Source organism: Corythoichthys intestinalis, chromosome 1, assembly GCF_030265065.1.
Source record: "Corythoichthys intestinalis isolate RoL2023-P3 chromosome 1, ASM3026506v1, whole genome shotgun sequence".
NCBI classification, from domain to species: domain Eukaryota; kingdom Metazoa; phylum Chordata; class Actinopteri; order Syngnathiformes; family Syngnathidae; genus Corythoichthys; species Corythoichthys intestinalis.
In genome coordinates, this window is record NC_080395.1 from 33,271,972 (window position 1) to 33,299,473 (window position 27,502).

General features: G+C 39.1%; 1 protein-coding gene across 4 annotated transcripts in view; it reads right to left on the minus strand.

The window, feature by feature from the left end:
* LOC130914338 (transmembrane protein 266-like) overlaps positions 1-27,502 on the minus strand; it is a 103,306-nt gene that overhangs the window by 24,776 nt on the left and 51,028 nt on the right. For 3 of the 4 annotated variants that reach the window (XR_009062891.1, XM_057833442.1, XM_057833419.1), the window contains 6 exons: positions 18,157-18,311; positions 13,913-13,986; positions 11,304-11,360; positions 10,297-10,435; positions 8,392-8,513; positions 3,582-3,777 (listed from right to left, as the gene is read on the minus strand). Coding sequence is in view for 3 of the 4 variants with exons in the window: in XM_057833442.1 (XP_057689425.1) it covers positions 3,582-3,777; positions 8,392-8,513; positions 10,297-10,435; positions 11,304-11,360; positions 13,913-13,986; positions 18,157-18,311 (743 nt within the window). In the remaining variant the exon portion in view is untranslated. The remainder of the gene's footprint in view (positions 1-3,581; positions 3,778-8,391; positions 8,514-10,296; positions 10,436-11,303; positions 11,361-13,912; positions 13,987-18,156; positions 18,312-27,502) is intronic. The other variant, XM_057833434.1, reaches the window with a different exon arrangement.

Genomic DNA, 27,502 nt, shown 5'->3' on the forward strand with positions numbered 1-27,502 from the left:
AAGTAAAAGCAATATAACTTACCATCAAATCAGTAGAATACGGTATGTCTAAAGCCTTTACACATACACATGTGCATGTCCCCCTTACTTGCACACGCTCGAAGGGCCCCATGTTGCTTGTTGCCAGGGACCGTTGCTACGCCTCTGTCCTTTAGTTTACATATTTATATGTTTTGATATTAATATTTGAATGAGGCAAAATAAACTGCTTTTTTTCTCAAAAATATATTGTTAGAATTATTTGTTTCGGATGTACTGTAATTATTTTCTGTATAAAAATTAATTTGGTGTTCAAAAGTCTTTTTTCAAACTTGAGTCTTCAAAAAGAGTCTTATAATCAGGGCCGTCCTATATTCGGGCCAATACGGTAAGGAAAAACTCAAAAATAATTTAATCCCAACATCCACAAATGTGGAAATCAAATTTGGGGTCATGAAGGCAACCCTTGTACAGTATATCAAATGGTCTATATGACCCAACGTGATGTATAGGCTATAGTATATATATGTGGACATCACATATCTGGTTTAACCAAACCATCAGTTTTGATCAAACAAGAATAGTATTCAGTGGTGGGTATACTGTTGCCGAGGCTTATTTGAATTAGAACGAAATGCAACATAACCCCTTTGTAAAGGTAGTTCATCGTGCCCATGACTGATTTCAAACAAAAATGTTCATAATACCATTTAAATACTTGTTTGTTTTCCGTAAAATATTGATCTCTTTACACAACGATACAGTGCAAGGATAAGGTCGTATAAGTGTAAGCGCTCCTGTCATTGCAGCAGTACAGTAAGTGCCCCATGACCTGCTTTTAGGAGCAGATGTTGTGCTTGAGTGACAGTGGATGTTGTCACCATGTGACACGACTAAGTACTTCTAAGGTGGGATAAGACTCCATCTCATGGGACAATTGTGGTTTCTGAGGCATGCAGTGTCATCATTCAGGTGAGAAAGAAGTTGATTGGAGGTGACCAAACTTGGACCGAAGCCTCTGGCCTGTGAGTGCTCCTCTCAGTGACCGTGTCGGCTTAAAAAGGCCCACTTTGTATTCCGCGGCCAGATTTTCAACTCCCCTATGCCCTTGGGGTAATATTGTGGTGCCCGATTGTGGTTTGCAGGTGAACGAGAACAGATGTTGACAGGAGCCCACTGCCCTCCTAACAAGGCCCAATGCACAGAGCACTCTGTCGCTAAAATAGCCCGAGTCTTTGCCGCATGGTGGCTGAAGCACGACAGGAGCCGAGAATGACAGCGTCAAAAAACATGCTTGTTTTTTCCAGCGTTCAGCACATCCTAAAAGCTTTTTTTGCCCCTGTATTGATCCCGTGTGCCTGCGGTCAGATGGCAGTGGTGTGTGAGAATGGAGGGAGCTAAGAGGCTGCTCCAGGGCCATGTCGAGCCTGCACTGCACTAGCATCCACTTGGCCTGATGTTGCACCATTAGGGACTTTTTGTTCCACATAATTATGCACATACGTGATGCTGCATCTCTCTCCTGGTTTGTCATGCTGACTCCTCATGCAAACGCTCCACCTGGTCTGATTATATCTATACTGTATTTAAACGAGAATGTACTTTAAGGCTGATTGGCACGTTGGGCTCAATTAAAATGTTCTTTACAGCCTACATACTACAATTTAGATTTATAGAGCGGTTTGGTTTTTCTGTTCAGTTCAATTAGTCTGTTTTCTGTTTAGTTCGAATTTATTATATAATTCTAAAAATTCTTTTTTAAATGTATTTATTTTTCTATCTATAATTCTAGTCACTCTCCTTGTCACTGTAATTTAAATAATAATAATAATAATAATAATAATAAAATAATACACTTGTCACCGCACTAAAATGGTGGTATCGCTATCGGCGAGTACCAACAAAGAGTGCACCGTTATCATTTAGCGGTCAAGTATTATAACACTTGACTGCAGCCTTTTTTCCTCCTGATACTCACTACACACAGTCTCTGTGTTGCGTGATGACACGTAATCACTTTGCATGCCAAGCAGGTATCGCTATTGGCCTGCTCCAGACCAATGAGAGCAGGCCGATAGCCGCTCTTAACCAATGCCGGGGCAGCTTTTTCATATGAAGGAAAAACAAACCAGGAGAAATGGCGGCAGTCTGGAAATACAGTAGTTCGGTATAGAAATACCGTCAAGTACAATCAATGGCTGCATGCAAGATTTGCAGCCTGAAAGTTTCGATAGGTGGAGTTAAATCGGTCAGTTTCAATACCTCGAACCTGATAAAACATTTGAAGACGAAACATGTGAACGAACACAAAGAGTTTGAGGCAAAAAAAGGGACATCCCCGAAACTCCTAAAATGCTTAGAAATGTATCTATTTATAAATATTACATATTGGTTCAATACGGAACACAACTTTTAATTCCCAATTTGGAACGATTCCTTATTTCAAAGAACGGGTGGCATGCCTATTTAAAAGTGCTGTAGAAATAAGCTAAGCTAAATGGCTAAGTGCTGTGTGTTGGTGCTGGTGCACGGGGGGGGGGGGGGGGGGGCTAATAGAGAGACAGGATGCTATGGTCAATTATTATTATTATTTATAATTTCATGAAAGTTGCACTGTTTGACCTTTGAGAGTCAAAACTCAGGGTTCAAGAAAGTTCATCCAGTTTATTTATTGTATTTTTACTTTCTTACTGTTGGGCTAGTATTATACATATTTTAATTTCACGAATATAGCACTGTTTTGGCCTTTGAGAGGCAAAGGTTTATTTAACTTTTGTCACCCATACCAGGTATGCAATAATAAGTTCTACTGGATTCACTTTGTGTGCATATATATATATATATACACAAATAAATTTAATAAAAACAAATACAAATTTCAAACGATGTAATATTGGTATGGTATCGGCCAATATTGCACGGTATCGTTATCGGGGCCAAAAAATGGTATCGGTGCAAAACTTTGACCCCCCATCCAAAATGGACAGCTAGTGCTGTCAATGGCAGCCAATGAGTTAAATAAGTGTCCTATAAAGTGTTAAAGGATCACAGTTCTGATTTTTTTTTTTTTTTTTTTTTTAAGTTCAAGCTATAAAAATACATTGTTGGCCAGGTAGTATTTCACATTACCAGCTATCATATACTGTATGCAGGTAAGGCTTAACGTAGTGTCATAAAAAACTATTCACCCCCTTGTCAAATATTTACCTTACTCCAACACAATAAGAATTATGAAAGATGAGAAAACTTATTTCAAGAAACCTAACCTTGTGTGAAAAAGTAATTGCCCACCTAAACCTTTTCTCTTTTTATTTTAATGCAGATATTTTGTCTTATTCTTTCTTACGGATGTTTTTTTTAATACAGCAACTTTAGAGGGGTTTAGAGTAAAACTAGACTTTATAAGATTTCAAAGTATCTCAATGAAAACTGTATCGAGTGTTTAGGAGTAGTAACAGTACAACTGAAATTCCTACAGCTCTGTACATTAGTAGACTTTAGTTTGATTTATGCAGAGTGAACCTCAAAATTACCAGAAAGAGATACAGTAGAGTTCAGTATCATAACAAGTGTCATTCAAATATTCGTCAAGGTAAACGTACCTGCAGTGTTGTGTAGCTCTCTAGGATTCCTATTAGTGCCCTCGTCATCAGACTCCCCAGGAGTCAAGCCCTCCACAACCTGGAAATTCCTGCCCTGCTTCGCCCACACGCGATGGATCTGCATTGCCGCTTCACGCTCGGCCGCCAGGTCCAGGTCCTGTTGGGCCAGGTGGGCCCGCAGCTGCCTGATCTCAAACTGCACCGCAAGGATGGGCCGATGGGGATGCAAATGAGGGAGAAGAAAGATGAAGCCGGCAGAGTGTTGAGTTGGAGGAAAGGACTAGATTTATAAATTGGAAGATTAAAAAAAAACAACATTTGTTTAATTAAGATAGTTGCAGTAATTTAGTGAGAAAAAAATAGTAGGCATATCATACCAATCTCACTGGTAATGTGACATGTTTTTAATTGTAAAAAAAAAATCATGCATGAGGGATAAAGACAGCGTTGTGTCCTTATAGAAGACAATGTCTGTCTATGAGGCGATGCTGCCCCCTTCTGACAACAGATTAACTAACAGTTCATAAATGAGTTGTGCGTAGTGTAATTACACCTCAAAGCAAATGCACATTTAATGCAGACGAAGTTTGTGGCAGTCTCGTCTTTCTTTGGTTCTTAATTTTGATATGTTCTGTTAATGCAGTACTTCTCAAATAGTGGAGCCCAGGGGGCGCAGAGCGATGCAGGGGGTGGCGCATGTGACCTGAGGGAACATATTTTTTTGCCGTACTAAAATAAAAGTGTACTTGCAAATCCACTCAGTGGGTAGCAGTGGCGCTCTCATTTTCAGAGTGTGCGCAGTATTTTTGAACCAAGCAAGAGCACACAGCAAAAAGCGATATGACGAGCTGTGCGCTGATTTGTGGCCAGGCTCACGCAGCGACCCAATGTCTTCTCCGGTTCTCACGTGAAGGCCCGAGAAGTGCCATTTTCGGCTTGGAATCGTCACGACGACCACCCTCACCTACGTTTTTGCCCCGGCCACCGTGAATGCGCTGTTTTCGGGCCGTTTGGCTTTGACTTTTTACAGTGGGAGATGAGGAAAGACCAGTTTACTGTGTCTAAAAATGTTTGTCACGGACAACGGGAAGCCAAATCAATTGACAACACTTAAAGACATTAGACCCCAATCTCACTGATAACCTGCTTGATCGTTTTTCAGCGAAAACGTGCCGATTATTGCCAACAATCGTTTCGCTTTGTCAGTGTTACATCAGTAAACCAGCGAGCACTGTTAGCATGCTCAGTGCAAAATAACCCCACACCTTTGCAAAAGAGCTGATGCTGAAAAATAAAAACTCTCGGTCTGTCCAATAACACTGTCGTTTTTCTTCTATTTAGTTGTTTTTTCGGTCAAATTATGTGGCATATTGTCCTCATGAGTTAATGTTGCTAATCAATTTGAATTTATTATTTGTTGATTTTATTACATTTTAGTTTTCAGTATCAAATGGTCAAAAATTTACTTTGAGTCATACACGGAGTTTAGGAGGGGGGGGCAGGCCCCACCTGGTGGCCGAAAAGTGTCATTGCATGTAATTGACTTTCCTATATATAATTTAATAAGTTTTTCGGTCAAATATTGTCTCTAAAAGTTTTAAAGCACTTAAACAAAAATGAATGAAATAAACAAAAAAAGATTTAAATTTTTTTTATAATGGGTCAAAATTACTTTTCGAACAGATCATGTGACTAGCACCTTAGACGGTCATTTGCTTTGCATAGCGAAAATCACCTGAGGACCGAAGAGGCAAGATAGTATACTTAAGTTTTTCAAACCTAAGCTTTCAAAAGCGACAACAACTACTGAGCAAGAACCACGGATTGAAAATGTGGACCATGAAGCACCAGAGAGCACCGCCAAAATGGTGAGCGGCATTTCAATTTGCCCCACCAAAGACGCTCATTGTACAACAGATCCACCACCGGTGTCTTGCCAATGTAGTTACCTAAGTCAAAAATGGTATTCCCTGGCCGCGGGAGCACACACACACACACGCACACACACACATTAGGGATGAGTTATGTCGACTTAATTAACTGAAGCCAGAAAAGAACCACAGCTATATATTTTGGATGTTTATTAAACTGGAGAAACTCCATACAGGTCTTGAATTACAGTTATAACAGCTGTAGATCATCCCACGAGTAAAACAGTTAAACATTGCCTTTTTTTATGTTCAGTACGTATGTTAGGTTATACGACAGAATTTATTTATTTTTTTTTTTTTTTTTGATGGGTGGGCCATGTAATCAAACCTCGTAGATAACTACATTACCAAAACACAGAAATCAAGCAAATCAGGGCAGCGCAGTGGCTCCGTCGAGGGGATACAATTTTTTGACAGGGGTAACTACATTGGCATGACACCGGCAGGCGTACCATATTCAATGGATGACGATCTTGGCGAAAAGTATAGCTGCCCTAAGCAGCCTGATTTAGAATTCCCCTCAAGAATGACGGGAAACAAAAAAAACGCTCATTTTCCACTTATTATTACAAATATACCTGTAAGTAAATTTTATTGCTGACAGTGTGTTTCGGGGTCATCAACATGTTGTCCCCCCACCAGTGTTGTTAACAACGGCGTTAGAATATAACGGCGTTATTTTTTTTCAGTAGTGAGTAATCTAATTAATTACTTTTCGCATTTTGGCAACGCCGTTACTGTTACTGAGGCAGGAAAGGCACGCACACCGGCGGGCGTACCATATTCAATGGATGACAATCTTGGCGAAAAGTATAGCTGCCCTAAGCAGCCTGATTTAGAATTCCCCTCAAGAATGACGGGAAACAAAAAAACGCTCATTTTCCACTCATTATTACAAATATACCTGTAAGTAAATTTTATTGCTGACAGTGCGTTTCGGGGTCATCAACATGTTGTGCCCCCACCAGTGTTGTTAATAACGGTGTTAGAATATAACGGTGTTATTTTTTTTTTCAGTAGTGAGTAATCTAATTAATTACTTTTCTCATTTTGACAACGCCGTTACTGTTACTGAAGCAGGAAAGGCGCGCATTACTATGCGTTACTATGTTGGTTGAATGACGCGAGAAAAGTCTGAGAGAGACGGACTCACGGGGACGAGAGAGCAGAGCAGGAGGCAAGGGAGTTGTGACGCCATTAGAAACTCGATGCTAGGTGGCTCCAATAATACCTGACTGTAGCCGATAGCCTACAAACTTCGCACACATGATGCTACGGTAGATATCACATATTATAGAGCTAGATGCAAATGACAGACACGACGGCATTCGCAACACATATAAAGAACTAGATGTGTTAGTAAACAGCCGCCATCTTAAAGCAGTAGACTTCTTAGGAAGGCTCTGTTGTAGAGAATCTTCCTAGCAAACCTAAGTAACTTTTTATCTAAAATGCTCCTAAATCGGCAAAATCTTGACTTAAATCTATCTTTAAATGATGAAAAAGTTTAAAACTTACACATATCGATAGTAGACAGAAGGGAACTAGTGCAATAACAGGAGCAATTTTAACAACTTTAACGGTTGATTCACAACATTAAATGACTTCCATACATAGCAAAGGTTACTATCTAGTTATCCCAATATCCGCAATACCCCTGTGTCTAGTTAAGTTTAGTGTAAAGAATTGGGCTAGGGCCAGGGGTGAAAGTGGGCCAGAACGATCAGGAATGCAGTTCCGGTATAAGATTCAGGGCCAGAACGCAGTTCCGGTACAAGATTCAGGGCAGGAATGCTGTTAGAATAGAATAGAATAGAATAGAATAGAATAGAATAGAATAGAATAGAATAGAATAGAATAGAATAGAATAGAATGCCTTTATTGTCATTACACAAAGTTCATTTATCCATTCAATTGGCTGACATACTGACATGTGATCAGCAGATATGGTTAGCTCTGATTGGTTCAAATGTGTATGTTTTCTGGAGCAGAAAAAAAAAATTTGTTGAATTGATGCGACAAAAAAACGGCAATGCAACATAAATGGATCAAATCTTTAAGCGAAACGAAAGAGTTGAGGAGGCTTATTTATCATATTTAGTTTTGTTTGATCTGATGGGGAGGTTCAGAACATCTTAGCTGTCAATGTGCACTTTGGACTTATATTTGATCATTTATGTTAGGCTACTTATTCATTTCCTTATGATTTAAAAAAAAAAAAAAAAGGCAATATTTGCGCGATATTCAAAATATATTCCATTTCACTCTGCATAATTTAAGTCATTTGTACTTGTTTTTCTGAACGTATGTTACTTATATCTTTATTATTAAAAAAAAAAAAAAAAAGTCGTTCTTAAGTACTTAAGTTCTTAAGTACTGGTAGTTAAAATTGAGATTTGGCAATTGGTATGTGAGGAAATGAGGGAAAATAAAAATTAGGAGATGGAGGTTGGGGTTATTGCTGTTTTTGTTAACTTTTATTTTGCAACTCATTGAAAAATACAATTTTGAATGAAAAATAAATGAATAAAAATTTCTGGCTACGTGGTGACCTTCACGTCAGGAGTTCCGGCAAGAAATTCTAGCCACTTTCACCCCTGGCTAAGGCCAATTGTCCCAAAAACCCTTTAAACTTCACATTGACTTTTTTTTTATGTTAATGGAAACTAAGTTATACTTAATTGTAAGTTGATCTATGTTACTTTTTATATTTAATAGAAAAAAAGAACACAATGTTAGGCAGAGGTGTACTTATAGTAATTTCATAGACAAATTATACCATTTACTTTATTTGGGGGGGGGGCGCGGAACATTTACGTCTTCCTGGGGGGTGGACAAAATAATTGAGAAGCACTGGGTTAATGCAAGAATGCGCTCACACTCACAGCTTGTTCTTGGCAAATTTGAGTGAGACGCTCCAGCTGCTCCTCGCGCACTGCCTTGGTTTTCTCGCACTGTTGGATCTCCAGCTCCATCTCCACTTTGACTTGGAGGACGTAAGCTGTAAAAGGGTGAAAAAAATTGTGGCTTTATTCCAGGGCCGGCCCAGCCTATACGCAGACTATGCAGCTGCTTAGGGCCCTTGACCACTAGGGGGCCCAGATAGGGGGCAATCTGGCAATTGTTTAATTTATATTCTATGTTTTTTTTTTTTTTTTTTACTACAATTTGCTTTATTTGACTTTTGTGAGTTTTGATACTTGATTACAAGCTTGAAAAATAAAAGTTTTTCCTTAACTTCTTTCCTCTTTCAGAAAAAGATTTGGTGATATCTACTGTAAGTACTGATAATCATTTGGGGTGAGAAGTTTGAGGAATGCAGTGCCACAAAATCTGATTAATACACAAAATATGGACATATAGGTTGGATTGCATGTATGGGTTTCACAGTACACTGTGACGAAATGATAGGCCAAAAATATGGGCCCCTTGGCATTATTTTGCTTAGGGCCCCCAAATGGCCTGGGCTGGCCCTGCTTTATTCATATAATTACATTGTTTTGTATGACGCGGTTTCAAATTGTAAAATTAATTTAGTGTACATACGTATCAGTGCACATGTGCTGACAAAATTAATTGAAGGAAAATATAAAGACAGCGTAGCCGTACAGTGTAAAAATCAAGCTACGGTATCACACTGCACTTGGCGCCACTTGATTCTTATTCAATTCAGTACCCCCGTTACGCCACTAGAGAGCAGCAAATTTCTTCTGTGGCTAACATCCTTGTCAACTAAACGTTTGTTTTTTGTTTTTGTTTTTTAATTTGATGCAATTTTTTTAACATTGTTATTATTTTAATTTGATTTATTTAAATTATCTTCGTAATGGTATAAAAAAGGTACAAGAGTACTTCGCCCCAACTGCTCTAATTTTATTATAATCATTTTTTTCCCCACAAATTTAAAAAAAAAAAAAAAAAAAAAAGCCCATTTGTAACATAAACTGGTATGTTTTAAGGTTATATATATATATATATATTTAAATAAAATGGTGGAGCAAAATTAATAAAATATCATACTATTTATATATTTACCATTGAAAATATTGTTTTTCTATATATAAAATAATCTCAAGAAAACAATGGAGACAATTCAATACACCGAAAGGATTTTCAAAATTTTATGTAAAAGTAATGTATTATATTAAATGGATTTATACTCAAATGTATTTTAACTCATTGGCTGCCACTGATGGCTCTAGATGTCCAATCTATTTTGACTGGGAGAAGGCAAATGACGGATAAACATACACAGCGCGTTCTTCCGGTTCAAATGAATTGAACGTCTATCGTTGTCAATTGCAGCCAATGAGTTAAATGTAAAAATAATACATCCATGTAGAGAATGTAGGTCTTGTTTTGACGATTATTATTAGTTAAATGGGTCTCTCTTTTTAGAGTGTAAACAGAGTTGCTGTGTGCTGTGTTTGCAGGCTGATCCCGCATGCAGCAGGAGGCCTGAGCTGAGGGTGACCTCAACACGAATATCGAACTGGAGCGCATTAGCATAGAGGAGAACAACCACTATATTCATTACGGTCTCTGTGAATGTGCTTATCCAGACCCTACAGTCGATACAGGCAAGAGTAGACGAGTGACAGCAAATTACTCTTGGGGATGATCAATAGCTATATTGCTCTGAATGGTAAATAATTTGTATAATCATGGAGAGAACGAAGTTACTCATCTCCCCCCAGAGTCAGGACGGACTAGGTGCTGCCATCAAACAACTTAACTGGATCCATTTGACTCAATAAAAAGCATGAACAATGTGTCCAACTCACCGTCGATGATCCTCTTCACCCTCCAGATGCGCAACGTGATAATGAGGCTGATAGCATCCCAGGGGCTGCTGGGTCCGTTGGCCACCGTGGAGGCCACCATGGGGGCGAGGGACAACACGATGACAGCTCCGTCAAACACCTGATGGGATAATGCTGATAAAGGCTAGGCTTCTGAGAGCTACAATAAGTTTTTTTTTTTTTTTTTTAATCAACTGAAAGCAGTAAAGTCTTGCAGTGAGTGATCAGTGCCATCCCTGCCAGCCTGCCAGCCACCACTTCAATACCCTTGTGTAAAATAAAAGTACTGTTTCCAAATGTATAGTGTTACGAGCAACTAGTTTTACTTTACCTAACTATTATAATGGATGATGCGGTTGAGAATCTTCTTCGTAAATGTGTCTGATGGTGAAATCTCATGTCTGCTATTTTTGTGCAAAGTTTGTATGTTCTACCCGAGCTTGGTTATGTTTTCTCCAGGTATGCTTTTCTTTGTTTTTGATTACTCAAAAATAAATAGACCCCAAATTAGGAGAAGTGCAATAAAAATAGATGGATGCATCTTTCTTTGAAACACAGCTGTTAATTACGCTTTATAGTTGGATGATACTAAGAATTACATAAAATATGCTATGACAGATTAATCAATTCACTTTACAATTATACTTGTATAGCACCTTTCCACCTTTTAAGGCCCTCAAAGCGCTTTACAGTGTCTGGCCATCCACCTACTCGTGACACAGCACCAGGAGCAACGTGGGGTTCAGTATCTTGCTCAAGGACACTTAGACGCATTCCTCTGGGCAGAGAATCCACAACCTCTGGGTTGGGGGGACAACTACTCTACCACTGAGCCACACCACCCCGTGTTCCATTTGAGTTATAACAAAAATATTTAAAATCACAACTGCAGATAATACAGTAATCGTATTCTTAAGTTCTTCAAGTACTAACTCATCCACTTGCCTTTAGTTACTCTGAAAAATGTTGTAAAAGGTGGCCACACTTACCTCTACTTTGTTCTCTATGTAGTCCCAGATCCCGAGCACCACAATTCTGAAGACAGTCTGGTGCACAAAGAGACAAATGAAGACATTAACAATATGTGATCAACCACATTAACGTCTACCTTGCACTTCACCAACGTGGTCACTTTGGGGACGCGCTTCTTAGTGGCACCATTGATTCAGCCGCCAATTAGCATGAGAGGTCACGCACAAGTGGTCCTGCAAATCCATCATGTGTTAGGGCCATTTGGACAACAGTTTGCAGTCAATGAAGTGAAACGCTTGAGAACTTGAACAAAGCGTTCTGACTGGTAGACAATAGCAAAGCCATTAAACATCCGTTTAAACGCCCTCGAATGACTCTTCACATATGACGTCATTGGTGAGGTGCTTGAACGGATCATATTGCTCGAAGCCCATCCCCAATGCTCATTAAACTCCACTTCAATTATTGCTCCTGCTGGCTAGATGGTAATTAACGTTCAGTTTAGGGCATTAAGGCCAGCACTGTCAGCGTAATTGTTTTGCACTGGAGTTGGCCCTGAGGGTCAAACTCTCCGGTCTTCATGTAGTACCACACAAATGTAAAGTTGTGTGGATTAAATGTCCTAGACTACAATTATAGTTCAAATGATCAATACTGTACCCGTTTATGAAGTAAATGGATAGTGAAAAAAAAATCCAAGTAAAATAGATGAATGTATTAGTTGTTCATAAGTATAGTCTTTGTGTCTAAACCAACGCTAATAGCTAGAACTAAAAACGAACAAAACTAACAAACATTCCGTATCGATCCTCGTTTTAGTTACTTGTCCACCGGATTGGGTGCAAATTTGTCAATTTTTTGCCTTTTGAAAATAAAAGGTTGTCGTTTGAAGAGCACTCTAGTGTATTTTTTCCTTCTTTGTCTTTCAAGAATAGCGCTACTATGCTAACATGAACATTACATTCTAATGCAAGATTTTATAAACATTTCCAGCTCAGGCTCCAAATTATAAATGGTGCTTCTTGCTGGGACAAAAACGAACACATACATTATTTATTGCTCTTATAATTCATTATAAAACAACACAAATGGCACACATTTATTACAATAAGTCATATAAGTAGCAAAAGAATAAGAATTAATAAAACATTTTAACCCTGGCCCTAAGCTAGAAAGGTTAGGGGTTAGTTTGCCATTTATCAGCGCTTTCTCAGTGACAAGTAATAGTAGTTAAAGTTAGGCATCTTTTTGAAGTTATCAATATATTTTCACATTTTAAAATTTAAATTAGCTCATTGACAACTGAAAAAGAATCCCGCAGTTTTACACTTATTCCTGTCCCCTTTTTGCCTACCACTGTAGCGCCCAAACCATTATATAATGGTCATAAAATTCCAATTCAATGGTCCTTCAGAACAAACAAACAAAAACAAAAAAAGAAATATAATTTTCCATAAATTTGCCCATAGTTAGCTGGGATAGACTCCAGCACCCTCACGACCCTTGTAAGGATAAGTTGAACGGATGACAAATGAATGAATGAATGTGTCAAATTTGATAGGTGGCAGTGCTCAACGTTTATGTTGGTCAACAAAAAAAAAATGTTGCATTGATTCAAACAATTTTTCTTACGGAATTTTGCCGTACTGAATCCAAATGTGGCCTTAGTATTTTTCTTTACAATCTTTCTTAATTTTTGGAAATTAAGATTTTAATTTTGAGAGCAAAGCAAAAATGTTTGCAAAAAATATTTTTAACAATGTGGGCACACAGCTGACACTTAAAAAATAGCCCAAAAGTAACAATACTTTTACAAAACTGCAGAAACGGGACACCAACAACAGTGACACTGTGACATGTGCTTTACTGCACTGCTGCCAAAGTGCTCCAATATGTGTAAATCAGTCAACTATGACAAGCTAATGTTGACAGCCATTCAGAAAAATGTACCTAGATACTAACTATGCAAAGGACTAGAAACCTAAACTAGTATTGGGTAAGGTTTTATGAAGAATCTGTATAAAATATCACTAACACAAGAATATCAGGAATGCTGATTGCATGAAAACGAAAGCATACAGATAAAAAACTGATTTCACACTATATAATAATATTTTTTTTAAAACTGTCAGGTATAAAACAAGCTACCAAAAGTTTTATTAAAAAATATTTTTTTCCCTGTTAGATTATCTTTGCAATGCAAGCATCTGATTGCGTACAAGAGGTTTTCAGGGGAATCACACTGCTAATGTGGAGACTGAAAAACCATCCATCAAATACAGTATAATAGGTATTTTGCATTATTATGATTAGGAGTAGCAGGGAAAAATAACCACATTATTCAAACTGAACCGTTAGTCTGGAGTGAGCAGAAGACCAAGCAGCCGTTGTTGTCATCCAATATTGTCACTTACGCCACAACTAAGAATAACTGTGACAATCAATCAATTTTTTTTTTTTTTTCATTCTAAGGCCTTTAACATCAATTGGGTGGAATTGTTTATTAATATACAACCAGCAGATGAACTGTGGATTCTGAATCAACTAGTCTATTGTATAAACATTTTTCTAAACACTAGATGTGTTTGAAAACGGATTATAACTAAAATAATTGCAGTCTCCTTACCTCTGAAAAGAAAAGCGACAGGATGATGAGACTGATCCAGTGTATGATGCTGGCAAACTGGAAAGCATTGGTAACTGCAGAAACAACAAACGAGCACATGAGCAAAACAGACAAAAACTTTGCAGCTTTTCGGTAAATAACAATTGCACTTTTAAAGCACCAACTCATGCGGGCACGCTGTGTCCATCATGGGGCCATCATTTACTCTGGTGTCAAAGTGCCTACAGCGCTAATCTTTCAGTACATTCCCTGCAGACTGTTGTATCATTAAAGCTGAACGTTGGCCACTAATCAATGGAGATGTGTGCCTGCTGTCATTGACAAGATGCCTGCTTCATTATCGTGTCTCTACATTGCTGTTCATCAACCATTTGGCATCCTGCACAGCCAGCGCACGTGTGATTGGCACTATTAGAAACAGATGCAAAAAGTAACAATCCATCGGTTCAATAGACTTATCTGTCCCTTCTATAATGGAAATGTATGATTATAGCTGTAGATTCCATATAACTACGAGATTCGGAGCTGAAAGGAACTGTTCAAATGTTGTTTTAACCCCTCCTGTAGTTGCCTTTAGTAATGCACGCGGTGAATACAAAATCAATTGGAGTAAAAGTGGATTTGTTAAAGCAACACTTGGTAACTTTTCAGTTTTAGTCGATTTTAGCGACGCCGGTGGACAAAAGCGGTGGTGTTTTGCCTTAAGGAAAACTGCCTTTCCCATGAGGACCAGCGTAGTATTTCCAATGAGGACCAGTGCACATCTGCATAGTGTCGTAAAATCATGATGCTCGCCTGTAGATGGATTAAACAACATTTATGTTTCCAGCGGCTGTGTGGAGGATGAAAAGTAACAATGTAATGAATCCATTTGTGGCGAAACAATAGGATATGACGTTAGCAACCGTGTGGCTAAGTGTGGCCATCCCCTCCACCCCACCCAAACTTGTCAGCGCTGACGAGTTCGGTTGGGGGGGCTTTCAGCGAGTGAAAGCCGGGCCAATGTTTATTCTGTATATCCAGGTTTGTCGCCCTTTCTTTTTCCTCCTCAGGCAAAGCTTTTTGTCTCTGTTGCTCTGCCATCTTTGCAGAACTCACACGAAAGCGTCAGCATTAACTTGCGTTCTTATAATGAATGGGGAAAGGGGAAGTGACGTATGCCGTAAAGTAGGGGTGGGAACCTCTTGGTACCTCATGATACGATACGATTTGCAATACAAAGCTAACGAAAACGATGATCTCACGATATGGCGATACAACGATTATCAATACATTGGTCAGGAAATCATTCTAGGATATTCGACAAAACTAATAAAAAGAAAAACAAGCTATCTTCATCCTTCTGCTCTAAGTTTATCACTAGAAAATGTCGAATCCATTTGAACAGGGAGTGTGGCAGCGAATTAACCCCTCCCACTTAAAACAAGCCCCTCTCACTTCTATAGCCATCAGTGGCAGTCAGTGCCAGGCAACAAGGTGATTTGGGCCATTTCTGGTCATTACCTGTTGATTTTCAGTCAGTTCTTGTTGATTTTGGGGAATTTCAGGGTCACTTTCTGTTGATTTTGCAGCATTTTATGGGTCGCTTCCTGTTGATTTTGTGTTACAGAACAGGAAGTGACCTGGGAATCTCCTAAATGAATAGGCAGTGACTCAAACTCAACAGTAAGTGACCTGTACATGCCCTAAAATGAATAGAAAGTGACCTGTAAACACCCCGAAAATCGGAAAAAGGGACTATGAATGCTCTGGCTTCGAATGAACAAACGTTTTGGTAGCAACTTGTTGGTTCCATTTTTTTTTTTTTAAACATTGACACCTTTTAAAAACAATATCTCGATTCTTGGCATGAACATATCGATAACCTTTTGGGATGCAAAGTATCACGATATATCACCGTTTCGAAATTTTGTCACGCCCCTACCGTAAAGCAGTCAGCACATTTGTAGTTTTTTTTTTTTGGGTGTGGCAGGGTTCCTGCCACCCTCCTCAAAGATAATTAGTGCCGGTGAAAGCAATACAGACCCCCTCAAGATATAAAATAGGTGTCATTCAACTAGTTGTCAGTCGATATATCATCACAAATGTTATGAAAATATTTTGTAAAGGTTGAAAAGTTACTTAGTGTTGCTTTACAGTGCCTTGCAAAAGTATTCGGCCCCCTTGAACCTTGCAACCTTTCGCCACATTTCAGGCTTCAAACATAAAGATATAAAATTTTAATTTTTTGTCAAGAATCAACAACAAGTGGGACACAATCGTGAAGTGGAACAAAATTTACTGGATAATTTAAACTTTTTTAACAAATAAAAAACTGAAAAGTGGGGCGTGCAATATTATTCGGCCCCCTTGCGTTAATACTTTGTAGCGCCACCTTTTGCTCCAATTAAAGCTGTAAGTCGCTTGGGGTATGTTTCTATCAGTTTTGCACATTGAGAGACTGACATTCTTGCCCATTCTTCCTTCCAAAACAGCTCGAGCTCAGTGAGGTTGGATGGAGAGTGTTTGTGAACAGCAGTCTTCAGCTCTTTCCACAGATTCTCGATTGGATTCAGGTCTGGACTTTGACTTGGCCATTCTAACACCTGGATACGTTTATTTTTTAACCATTCCATTGTAGATTTGGCTTTATGTTTTGGATCATTGTCCTGTTGGAAGATAAATCTCCGTCCCAGTCTCAGGTCTTGTGCAGATACTAAAAGGTTTTCTTCCAGAATGTTCCTGTATTTGGCTGCATCCATCTTCCCGTCATTTTTAACCATCTTCCCTGTCCCTGCTGAAGAAAAGCAGGCCCAAACCATGATGCTGCCACCACCATGTTTGACAGTGGGGATGGTGTGTTCAGGGTGATGAGCTGTGTTGCTTTTACTCCAAACATATAGTTTTGCATTGTGGCCAAAAAGTTCAATTTTGGTTTCATCTGACCAGAGCACCTTCTTCCACATGTTTGGTGTGTCTCCCAGGTGGCTTGTGGCAAACTTTAAACGAGACTTTTTATGGATATCTTTGAGGAATGGCTTTCTTCTTGCCACTCTTCCATAAAGGCCAGATTTGTGCAGTGTACGACTGATTGTTGTCCTATGGACAGACTCTCCCACCTCAGCTGTAGATCTCTGCAGTTCATCCAGAGTGATCATGGGCCTCTTGGCTGCATCTCTGATCAGTTTTCTCCTTGTTTGAGAAGAAAGTTTGGAAGGACGGCCGGGTCTTGGTAGATTTGCAGTGGTCTGATGCTCCTTCCATTTCAATATGATGGCTTGCACAGTGCTCCTTGAGATGTTTAAAGCTTGGGAAATCTTTTTGTATCCAAATCCGGCTTTAAACTTCTCCACAACAGTATCTCGGACCTGCCTGGTGTGTTCCTTGGTTTTCATAATGCTCTCTGCACTTTAAACAGAACCCTGAGACTATCACAGAGCAGGTGCATTTATACGGAGACTTGATTACACACAGTTGGATTCTATTTATCATCATCGGTCATTTAGGACAACATTGGATCATTCAGAGATCCTCACTGAACTTCTGGAGTGAGTTTGCTGCACTGAAAGTAAAGGGGCCGAATAATATTGCACGCCCCACTTTTCAGTTTTTTATTTGTTAAAAAAGTTTAAATTATCCAATAAATGTTGTTCCACTTCACGATTGTGTCCCACTTGTTGTTGATTCTTGACAAAAAAATTAAATTTCATATCTTTATGTTTGAAGCCTGAAATGTGGCGAAAGGTTGCAACATTCAAGGGGGCCGAATACTTTTGCAAGGCACTGTAAGTGACAAACACATAGCCATATGTGAAATCTGATTCATGTACTGTTCATGTTGAATTAAAATTGTTGAAATAAACATTATCTGAGTTTGTAAAAGCATTGCAAAAAAATCTTTAAAAAAAAAAAATAATGATAAGGTTACCTTTGATGGTTGTACTAACACAACACTGTGTCTGTGCGTGTGTGTGTGTGGGGGGGGGGGGAGGGGGTTCCACCAGTATTAAAATCTGCAATTACCAATCACCCCATCTACAATGGACGGCTGTTAAACTAATATGAACATTACATTATATTATAATGCTTTTTAATCATATTATGTATCTCTGCACAGAACATTGCATGTGCTCCATCTGACCTGTCACACCTAATAGATGCTACCTCAATAATGGTGTAGGATGTAATTACAGTAATTATGACAGTATTGTGAAATGTTGGAAAATTTGTGGACTATGTCATTGCATTAAGACAGACAGACTCACACTGAAGGAGCTTGGTGTCTATGAGCAGCTCCAAGGAGAGGAAGAGCACCACCAGGATGACGCAAGCCACCAGGACGCAGTTAAAGCCAGCACTGAGCAGACAGACTTGCCACAGAGCCACTCGACGGCCACAGCATGGCTTCAGCCAGTTGGACCTACAACAAACAGAAGTGGGTCTCTAAATTATGACACATTTGAAATTTGTTACAGGTATGAGATGAAGTAAAAATGAGGCAAAGTCAACTGCAAGGCCAGGTGCTTGGTACTTGTAGAATATGGCTGCTCTTCAACACTGTAAATTATTATTGATGAGTTGTCATTGGAGTCAAACAAAGTTTTCCCAAAGGCAACTCAGCACTAAACAAGTTAACGCAATCAATAAATATCTATTTTTTTCAATATTGTAGTGGCATTTGAAGTCATCCTCATCAGAATAATAAATAGCAAGATGTCACGAGAATGTGAAAGACTGGAAAATGTAATGGCTCGAGGGCAAAGTGTCTATTGAGTATGAAAGGATGTCTGTTAACTTGTGGCTTATAATCAGCGTTTAGTCAATGTTTTAACTCTTAGTCAAATGGAAGTGGTAGGAAATTGATGAATGGAAATAAAATATATAGGTGTAACTCATATATATATATACAGTTTGAATCGGTTTGGCCGGGCCGCATTCTTTAGTTTCAGCAAATGAGTGTGTGTGCTCAGACCATAAAAATGCAATAGACGGCAACACACAAAAAGCAGACATCTCTGCTAGAACTATAAGTCAGTTAACTGCAGTGCAACACAAAACCAGGGCCACAAAATTCATTATTTTCGAAAAGAAGGCCCTTTTTTCCAGACTTGCACCCACATGAAAAAATAAAATCTGTAGTGAAGTTGTTAATAAGAATTCGCTGAGAGACATTCTTAGTGACTATATTTGGTAATTAGAAAATACCAAAAAAAAAAACATAAAAACCTGGCATCCACATACTACAACCCCTACCAAAAAGTATGGAATCACCAGTCTCGGAGGAGCAATCACTCAGACATTTTATTATGTACAGTAGAAGCAAGTGCAGGGAAATATAGAATCACTCCATTCTGATGAAAAAAAATATGGAATCAATCCATTTTGAGTTGTAAATACAGACACACCCAGTCAATTTCCTTTCCTTAATTGGGCCCCTGCCTCAGATTAGATCTGCTCGTTAGTCAGCAGTTAAAAACAGTGCAGTTATCACACCTTGGAGGGCTGCTGGACCAAGGGGATTCATAAGAATCATGACTCTTACAAAAGAGATGTCTCTTGAGACCAAGGAGAGGATTATCAAACTTCATGAAGAAGGTAACGCTATACGTATGGTTGCCAAAGATGTGGGCTGTTCACAGTCAGCTGTATCAAAAATCTGGACCAAGTACAAACAGCATGGCAAGGTGGTTAAAGTTAAGCATACTGGTAGACCGAGGAAGACATCCAAACGTCATGACAAACAACTAAAGGCCTTATGTCTTGAAAACAGAAGATGTACAACAAGAGACAAATGAAGAAGAAATGAGAGGAAGCTGAAGTCAAGGTATGTGACAGAACTGTGCAAAATCACCTAAAGGAAATGGGATTTTCATACAGGAAAGCTAAAAGGAAACCATCATTGACACTTATACAGAAAAGAACAAAACTGCAATGGGCTAAGGAGAGGCAATCATGGACTGTGAATGACTGGATGAAAGCTATTTTCAGTGATGAGTCAAGAATGTGCATTGGACAAGGTGATGATGCTGGAACTTTTGTTTGGCGCCGTTCCAGTGGGATTTACAAAGATCACTGCCTGAAGAAAACATCAAAATTCCCTCAGTCCTTGATGATGTGGGGCTGCATGTCAGGTAAAGGCACTGGGGAGATGGCTGTGGTTAAAATCTTCAAAGAATGCACAAGTTTACGTTGAAATTTTATCCCTTCAATTGAAAATTATGTTTGGAGATAATGAAATCATTTTCCAAGATGACAATGCATCATGCCACAGAGCTATAACTATTAAAGCATTCCTTGGCGAAAGACTCATCCAGTCAATGTCATGGCCTGCAAATAGCCCAGATCTCAACCCTACTGAAAACCTGTGGTGGAAATCGAAGAAAATGGTCCACAGCAACGCTCCGACCTGCAACGATGATCTGGCAACTGCATTCAAAGAGAGTTGGCATCAAATTGATGAAGAATACTACTCAAGTCCATGCCTTAGAGACTGCAAGCGGTCATAAAAGCCAGAGAAGGTGCAACTAAATACTAGAGATGTGTTTTGATTGTTATTTCTTTGTTTGTTTCTCATGATTCCATATATTTTCCTCAGAATGGAGTGATTCTATATTTATTTCCCTGCACTTGCTCTATAAAAGTAACATTTACTGACCACCACAATGTTTTGTATTCATTTCTTTTAGTGTTTCTGAATGCTAAAGAGTTGAACTTTTCAACTAATTCATTATTTTTTTCAAGCTTTTTATCTGAGTTTGTTCTACATAAAAAAATGTCTGAGTGAGTGCTCGTCCGAGACTGGTGATTCCATACTCTTTGCGAGGGGTTGTAGATGGACATCAAATTCTGGGTTATGTAGGTCACAATTAGTATACAAGTGTGGCCTACTGGCTGAAAATATGCTGTCCACATGTGGATGACAGATCTCAATCAACTGTAATTTTTGGACAATAGGACGCTAGTTTCCCCCTAAGTTTTAATCCTGCTGTTTCATCTTCCAGTACAGCTAATTTATGGATTTTTTTACAGGCTAATGAGCTGTGTTTTTAGTGTAAATAGCTCTTAATATGTTAATGTTATAATAATATGTTTTATAGTTCAGTGCGGCCTGCTGTATATGTGAACAAATACATTTCCTTGTCAAATTTCGTGGGTGCGCCTATTAGTCAAAAAATTAGGATATATATATAGTTTTTTTATTAGTAAACATGACTTTTATATCTTTTATGTATAAATAAAATTAAATCACAAAATGTTAATAAAACTAAAATTTTAAATTAAAACTGAAATACAGTACAGTTTAGATATTACGCCGAATAACTTTATTAAGTTAAATATGAAAGTTGAAAAAAAATATATAGTTAAATGAATGCCCTATATAGGGTTAGGCTGTAGCAGAAATATTATATTTACCTACTACTAATGACACTATTACAGGGATATGAATACAAAACAAAAATGTATAAACAAAAAAACAGTCCTACGCATGAGATCTGAAGTTCCCAGTGTGACCAACTAGAGACCAGTAGTTTGCAGAGGTACTCTCTAATTGAGCAAAGGCATTTGCGATGAGAGAAGGCATTGACTGAGGAAGGGACAGTGAAGCTTTGTAAACTGTTGATTTGACCATCAGCTGCATCTGAGGCTGGAATATTGATGAACTTTCTATTCAGGTGGCTATGAAGAGGACCACTGTAGCAGAGGTTGTTTGGGGTAGTGGCATGCACCAAAATCAGTGTCTTAACAGTCAAGTGAGAATTTTAAACTAGGGGGGAAAAAAATATGTCTATATTTTTCTAAAATAAATGACATGATATGCCAGGCTTAAATTGTCCCACATGATGACTTTGTTTCATTTTTTTCCTCCATAGTTTCATATCATACTGAGAAGCTCGCGGTAGGAGCGCTGAGACGAACACAGCCCCTCAGCAGTTCTCCTGCTGGAGTGGAAAGTTGGCCACAGGCTCAATTTTTTTGCCTCCAAGAGGTGGTCGACGTCAGTTTGGCACACGGCTCATATGGCTCATTTCTACTGAACTGATCATACCGTAACAGAGCAGGGCAGAGGATGAGCGGTCATGTCTGCAATTTGGTTTATATGTGAACTTCATTTACCTTAATATACATTTCGGTTGAAGGGAATAGTTACCTTTCTCGCACACACCATATAACTGTTTGCATTACTCTAACACAAGTAATATAATCAATCAGGGAATAGAATCATTTCTCATATTTACTGTAGGACTGTTTGGATTACTTCCAGTGAGTCAAAGGATAGACTATAAAATACTACTGCTCGTCTACAAAACACTTAATGGCCTTGGACCAAAATACATGCTTGATTTGTTAGATTCCTATGAGACATCTAGACCCCTAAGGTCGTCTGGAACCGGTCTTCTGCATGTTCCAAGAACAAGAACCAAGCAGGGGGAGGCAGCATTTAGTTATTATGCTCCTCACCTCTGGAACAAGTTGCCTGAACGTCTGAAGTATGCTCAAACTGTTAGCTCTTTTAAATCAGGGCTAAAAACGCTTTTGTTTAGCACTGCATATCCATAACTGTCTATATATTTCAATCTACTTGCTTTCTATTCCTCTTGTGCTTATCTCCATTGCTGATTTCAATTATTATTAGTAGTAGTAGTTTCTGTTTTAATTTTATTTATTTATTTTTATTCTATTTGTTATTAAATGCGATTTTTATGTATAATTTTATTTCCGATTTTGATTGTCTTGGTTCTTACGTTGTATTGATTTAAATGTGATTTTTATGATCTTCATGTGATGTAAAGCACTTTGAATTGCCTTGTGTTGAATTGTGCTATATAAATAAATTTGCCTTGCCTTGCCTTGCCTTACTCTAACACACCTAATATAAAACAAATAGCACTTACACCATAGTTTAATGAAACGAAGCAGAATAGAGGGCATAAAAGATATGCAACGCCATCTTATCACAGAAGCCTAACGCGTGATGAGCATGATTGAGGCACCAACTCTTGCAATCAGTTCTCCCGGGCACTCCAGGACAAAGAGCAGGGCGCTCTGTCCTAAAACAAGTAGCATCGGAGAGCACCCTCGCCCAACCAGGATAACAAGTTGATATCGCGGGTGCTTTGGACGTCAAGACCTGCGTCGGTCGCCGTGGCAACCACGTCCCAGCCACGAAGGATGACGCACGTACCTGATCTGCCACAAAGGGATGATCCCGAGACAACACCCAGCCACACCCAGTGCACTCCACCACAACTTTCAGCTTTTGCCTTGTTTTTGACCATTGTCGACGAATAAATTGTCAACCTATTTTCGGGGAGCCTTCTTCAAACTGGAACATGGAGTCAGTACAAAGGGTTAACACGGGAGTGAACGCGCAGAATTTTGGCCCTTCCGGCCGGCTTGCAGGAACGGTGCCAGCAAAACACTATTTCGTTCGGCTGGCGCTGTTTCCGCGGCTTGGCCATGGGGGCCGAATTCCATCACGGTGAATGTTATTTTTTTGCGAAGTGGGTACAACATAGCAAATTTTGAATTTAGGATGATGTGTTCCTGATACATTCAGTTTTTGTTGTTGTGTGAAGGGGCGGGTTGCCTTTCTGCGGAATGTTTTTGTATGATATAGCCTCCAGAAAAACTGGTCAAAACTAGTATCTACTACTATCAGTATCGCTACGATACGGCACTAAAATTATATCATCAGGGAGTACTAAGAAGTAATGTATCGATGCTGTACAATACTTTTCAAGAACTAGTTTGCAACCTCTAATTGCTCTACCCAATGTGGCTGCATCATATGCATTTTGCCGTAAAAAAGGGAGCGCTTGTCACCCTTGATAGATGTCGAATCGTGCGGGGCGTCCAATCATCCTTCTGCTGTAAATTTCAATGAGTTTATCACTAATGGATATACAATCCATTTGAGGTGGGAGGGTGGCAGCGAATGAATGCTAATTCATTCACTGCCCCCCCCCCCCCCCCATTCAAATGGGTTGGACCTCTATCGCTGTCTGTTAAAAGTAACAACGACATTAGACTAATAAGAGTAGAGATTTGTGTACGTCGTCCTCTAGTGCTTGGGGTTACTGAGGTGTTCACACACCTATAGCAGCCCAGCGTCAGTGAATGTAAACAGTAACATTAGCTGCTGTTGTCTGTGTGTTGCGGGCAGCACACCTCAGCAATGGCGGATGGGGTACTTCCTGTCGTTTTGCTCGGATTAGTGCTTTTATAAATCTGAATTTTGGGCTCATTTTGGCTTTTACATTTAAGCAGGTTTGCATTAAAAAAATGTTAGAGTGAAAGCCATGTTGTTCAAACATAAAACAAAAACATTTTTACTTTCGTGCTGGATCAAGTTTCAGGAATTAATTGATGTAAATATACGAGAGATTGAAGGGAGGCAAGCGGGGCAGTGCCCTCACTAGTGGCTGAAAGATGTCATTGCATGTAATTGTCTTTCCTATATACAGGATATGAATTTAAAATAAAGACTTAGCCGGTAAAGTGTTGTCTATAAAGGTTGTAAAGCAATAGAAAAAAAATTTTTTTTAATGAATGAAATGAACAAGAATCTTACAAAGTATTTCGTAATGGGTCAAAATTCTTTTTTGATCAGGTCAGGTGACTACCACTTTAGAGACAGTTCTTTAAGTTGCTAAGCCAAAAATTCACCTGAGGAGGACAGATGGATGTTTGGAATTTTTTTGTTTCATGTTATGACACGCCCCCCCCCCCCCCCCACACACACACACACACAATGTCAAACTCTGTGAAACTTTGATTTTTTTTTTTCTAAAGAGATATACAAATATCACCATAATCGTCTTCAAGAGTAGTATTGGGATTAATCGGAATTGAATAGAATCGTATCGCCAGATATAAAGCAATACACACCTCTATGATTTAGTATTCAAAGAATTTTTTTTCTTTTTAATTTGGAAAATCGTGGTATGGGACCATCGCTACAGCCAGGTGTCGGAACAGGTATCGGTAGCCAAAAAATGCTATCACTGCAACACAAGTCAAAACACTTCTAAATTAGAAAGAATAAATGAGCATATTTTTATAATTTATCTACATAGCTCATCAACCCATTAATTCAGTCGGCTACGAGGAGAGTGCCTTCTTTAAGTTTAAGTCTTTGACAAAAATAAACAAGTTTATTATTTTTGGAAGGAAGGAGCTCAGATGACAGATACAACATTGAGCAATCTTACAATATTAAGGTCAGAAAATGTCCCAAAAACTCAGATACTGTGAAAATATGGACAACAGATGCTGTCTGACGTGTTTCTTTCCCACGACAAATTGTGTCTACCCTTACACATTATATTTTGGTAAAACACATGGGGGGGGGGGGCATGCTATCCATGTTCCTTTGATAATACCACCCTCCCACCCCTTTGTGCATTGATGCAGGGATCAGATTTATTATCAGAGGATATTAAAATGAGTCAACATAGCAATAAACCTTTGAGTTACGATTTGAGATGATAACATCAGCCATCTTGTTACAGGCTAACTGCGACATATGACACACAGGTGCGCAGATATAAAAGGGGGGGGGGGGGCTCTGTCACAAGCTCGCTTTTGATACATCTAGAACAGTAGTTCTTAACCTTGCTAAAGGTACCGAACCCCACAAGTTTCACATGTGGATTCACCGAACCTTTCCGAATTAGATAATAAAGCGATTTTTTTTTTTTAATTCAAATTCAAAACCACTATATCTATGGTAGCAAGCTAATGATTTGGCAAATACCCATTCAATATTCTCATTTTGACAGCATGTTTCATAAACAGGCCATAATTTGAGGCTACGCTGTCCATTGCTCTGTTGTATTCCCTCATACCAAGTGTGAGTCAACCTTACACTGAGCAAACCAGTTCCTCCTCCCATCAGATCGAGGACTAGCAGTTAAATAAAATGGATTAAGCCTGTAAATTGGGAGCAAACCAGTCCAAGACCTGGTCTAAAAAGTCACTTTGCCTAGATTTAATCAACGTACAAAAATAGGGTTCTGCGTTGCTTTACCCTCGCCAAACCCCTTAGACTTACTCACTGAACCCCTGGGATTCGATCGAACCCAGGTTATGAACCACTGATCTAGTATCAAGTATTGATGAGTCTTATTAAAGGGTATGAAAACGCAAAGGGGGTGTGAGATATCAATAGAACCGTTATGTGCCAAGATAACAAATATTGATAAAGTTAACAAAAAAATCAATCACATTAATGAGCAATTATCGAAAATAGATCGAAAATGACGAACATTTCCGAAAGTGTTTCGGAAACAGCCGAATTGGGCGGGGACGTCACTACAAGTGAATGAAAGTCGAGGCGGAGCCAGGTGCCATTGTTTTTTATCAACGAGAGAGTAGCGTTCGGGTTTGTTTGACCAAAACATCACTAAAATGGTTCAAAACTGCTGTGCTATGTGGTGTACAAATAGCTATTTATCGGAATATAGTATCCATGAGTTCCCGAACGCGAAAAAAAAAAAGCTGGACTACACAGACAATGGATAAAGTTCCTCCGTGCAAAGAGGGCTAATTTTCTAGACCCAGCCTCCGGCACGGTTTTCTGTGGTGCGCATTTTCCACCTGAAAGCTTCTCGAACTATGGACAAGTGAAATCGGGTTTTGCTAAAAGACTGCTGCTCAAAGCAGATGCGGTGCCCACCATACACGCGCAGCCACCTAAATGTCCCGAGATATCAAGAAAGAGGACGATGACTGGCAAAGGAGGCTAAGGCTAAGCAAAGGAGGGGAGCAGCCAAGCTCGAAATGGTCAGAGTGAGTACTCTTTTATAACAAAAAAATATCACGCATTGGATACAGGACTGGACACATGTATAAATTATCGCTCGTAAAATATATAGAACAAATCCTCTGATCCCATTCATATTTGTGTCTGTTGGCAGAACGAAAAGCTATTATAGCGCAATAAATGATAATTATTCTATACATTACATTATTTTGCGGTCACGGTGTATCAGCTTCACAAAAAGAAATTCAAAACAAATCATTCAGTGTTTCCCACACGATCTGCTGCCGATGTTTCATCAGTGTCATTGCTCCCCTCAATGACCGTTTCATTACGCTGCATTGGCGTTCGTTTGGGCTCAAATTGGTAACCTAAAACACCAATTAAAGCTTCGTAACTCTCCTCGTCACCATTAGATGAACATTCGTTACGTCCTTCTACGTCGGATTCGTCGCAGAAACTAGAAACGAAATTGTCTGCCATCATCGCCACCATTCAGTATTATAGCACTGAGCCTTTTTCTTGTTGAAGAAACACCCCTCACTGTCAATTCTGAATTCTCTTTTATTGACAACGAGGGGTGATTCTTCATGAGGGAACCTGGACTATGTGCAGGACGAACACAATGCAACAGCATAAACAGCTCAAAACAGCCCTAATTCTCCCCTCACTATAAGGAATTATACTGATGCAGACAGGCGCTGCCCCCCTAGTGGCCGGTGGCACTCTCGTCACTTGTAATGACGTCACGCAAACAATCTGCCAGATCTCGGGCGCCGGTCATTTTAGCTTGACAATCGATCCAAATTTCTCTCATTTTCTTGTGTGTAATTACACGAAGTGGCATG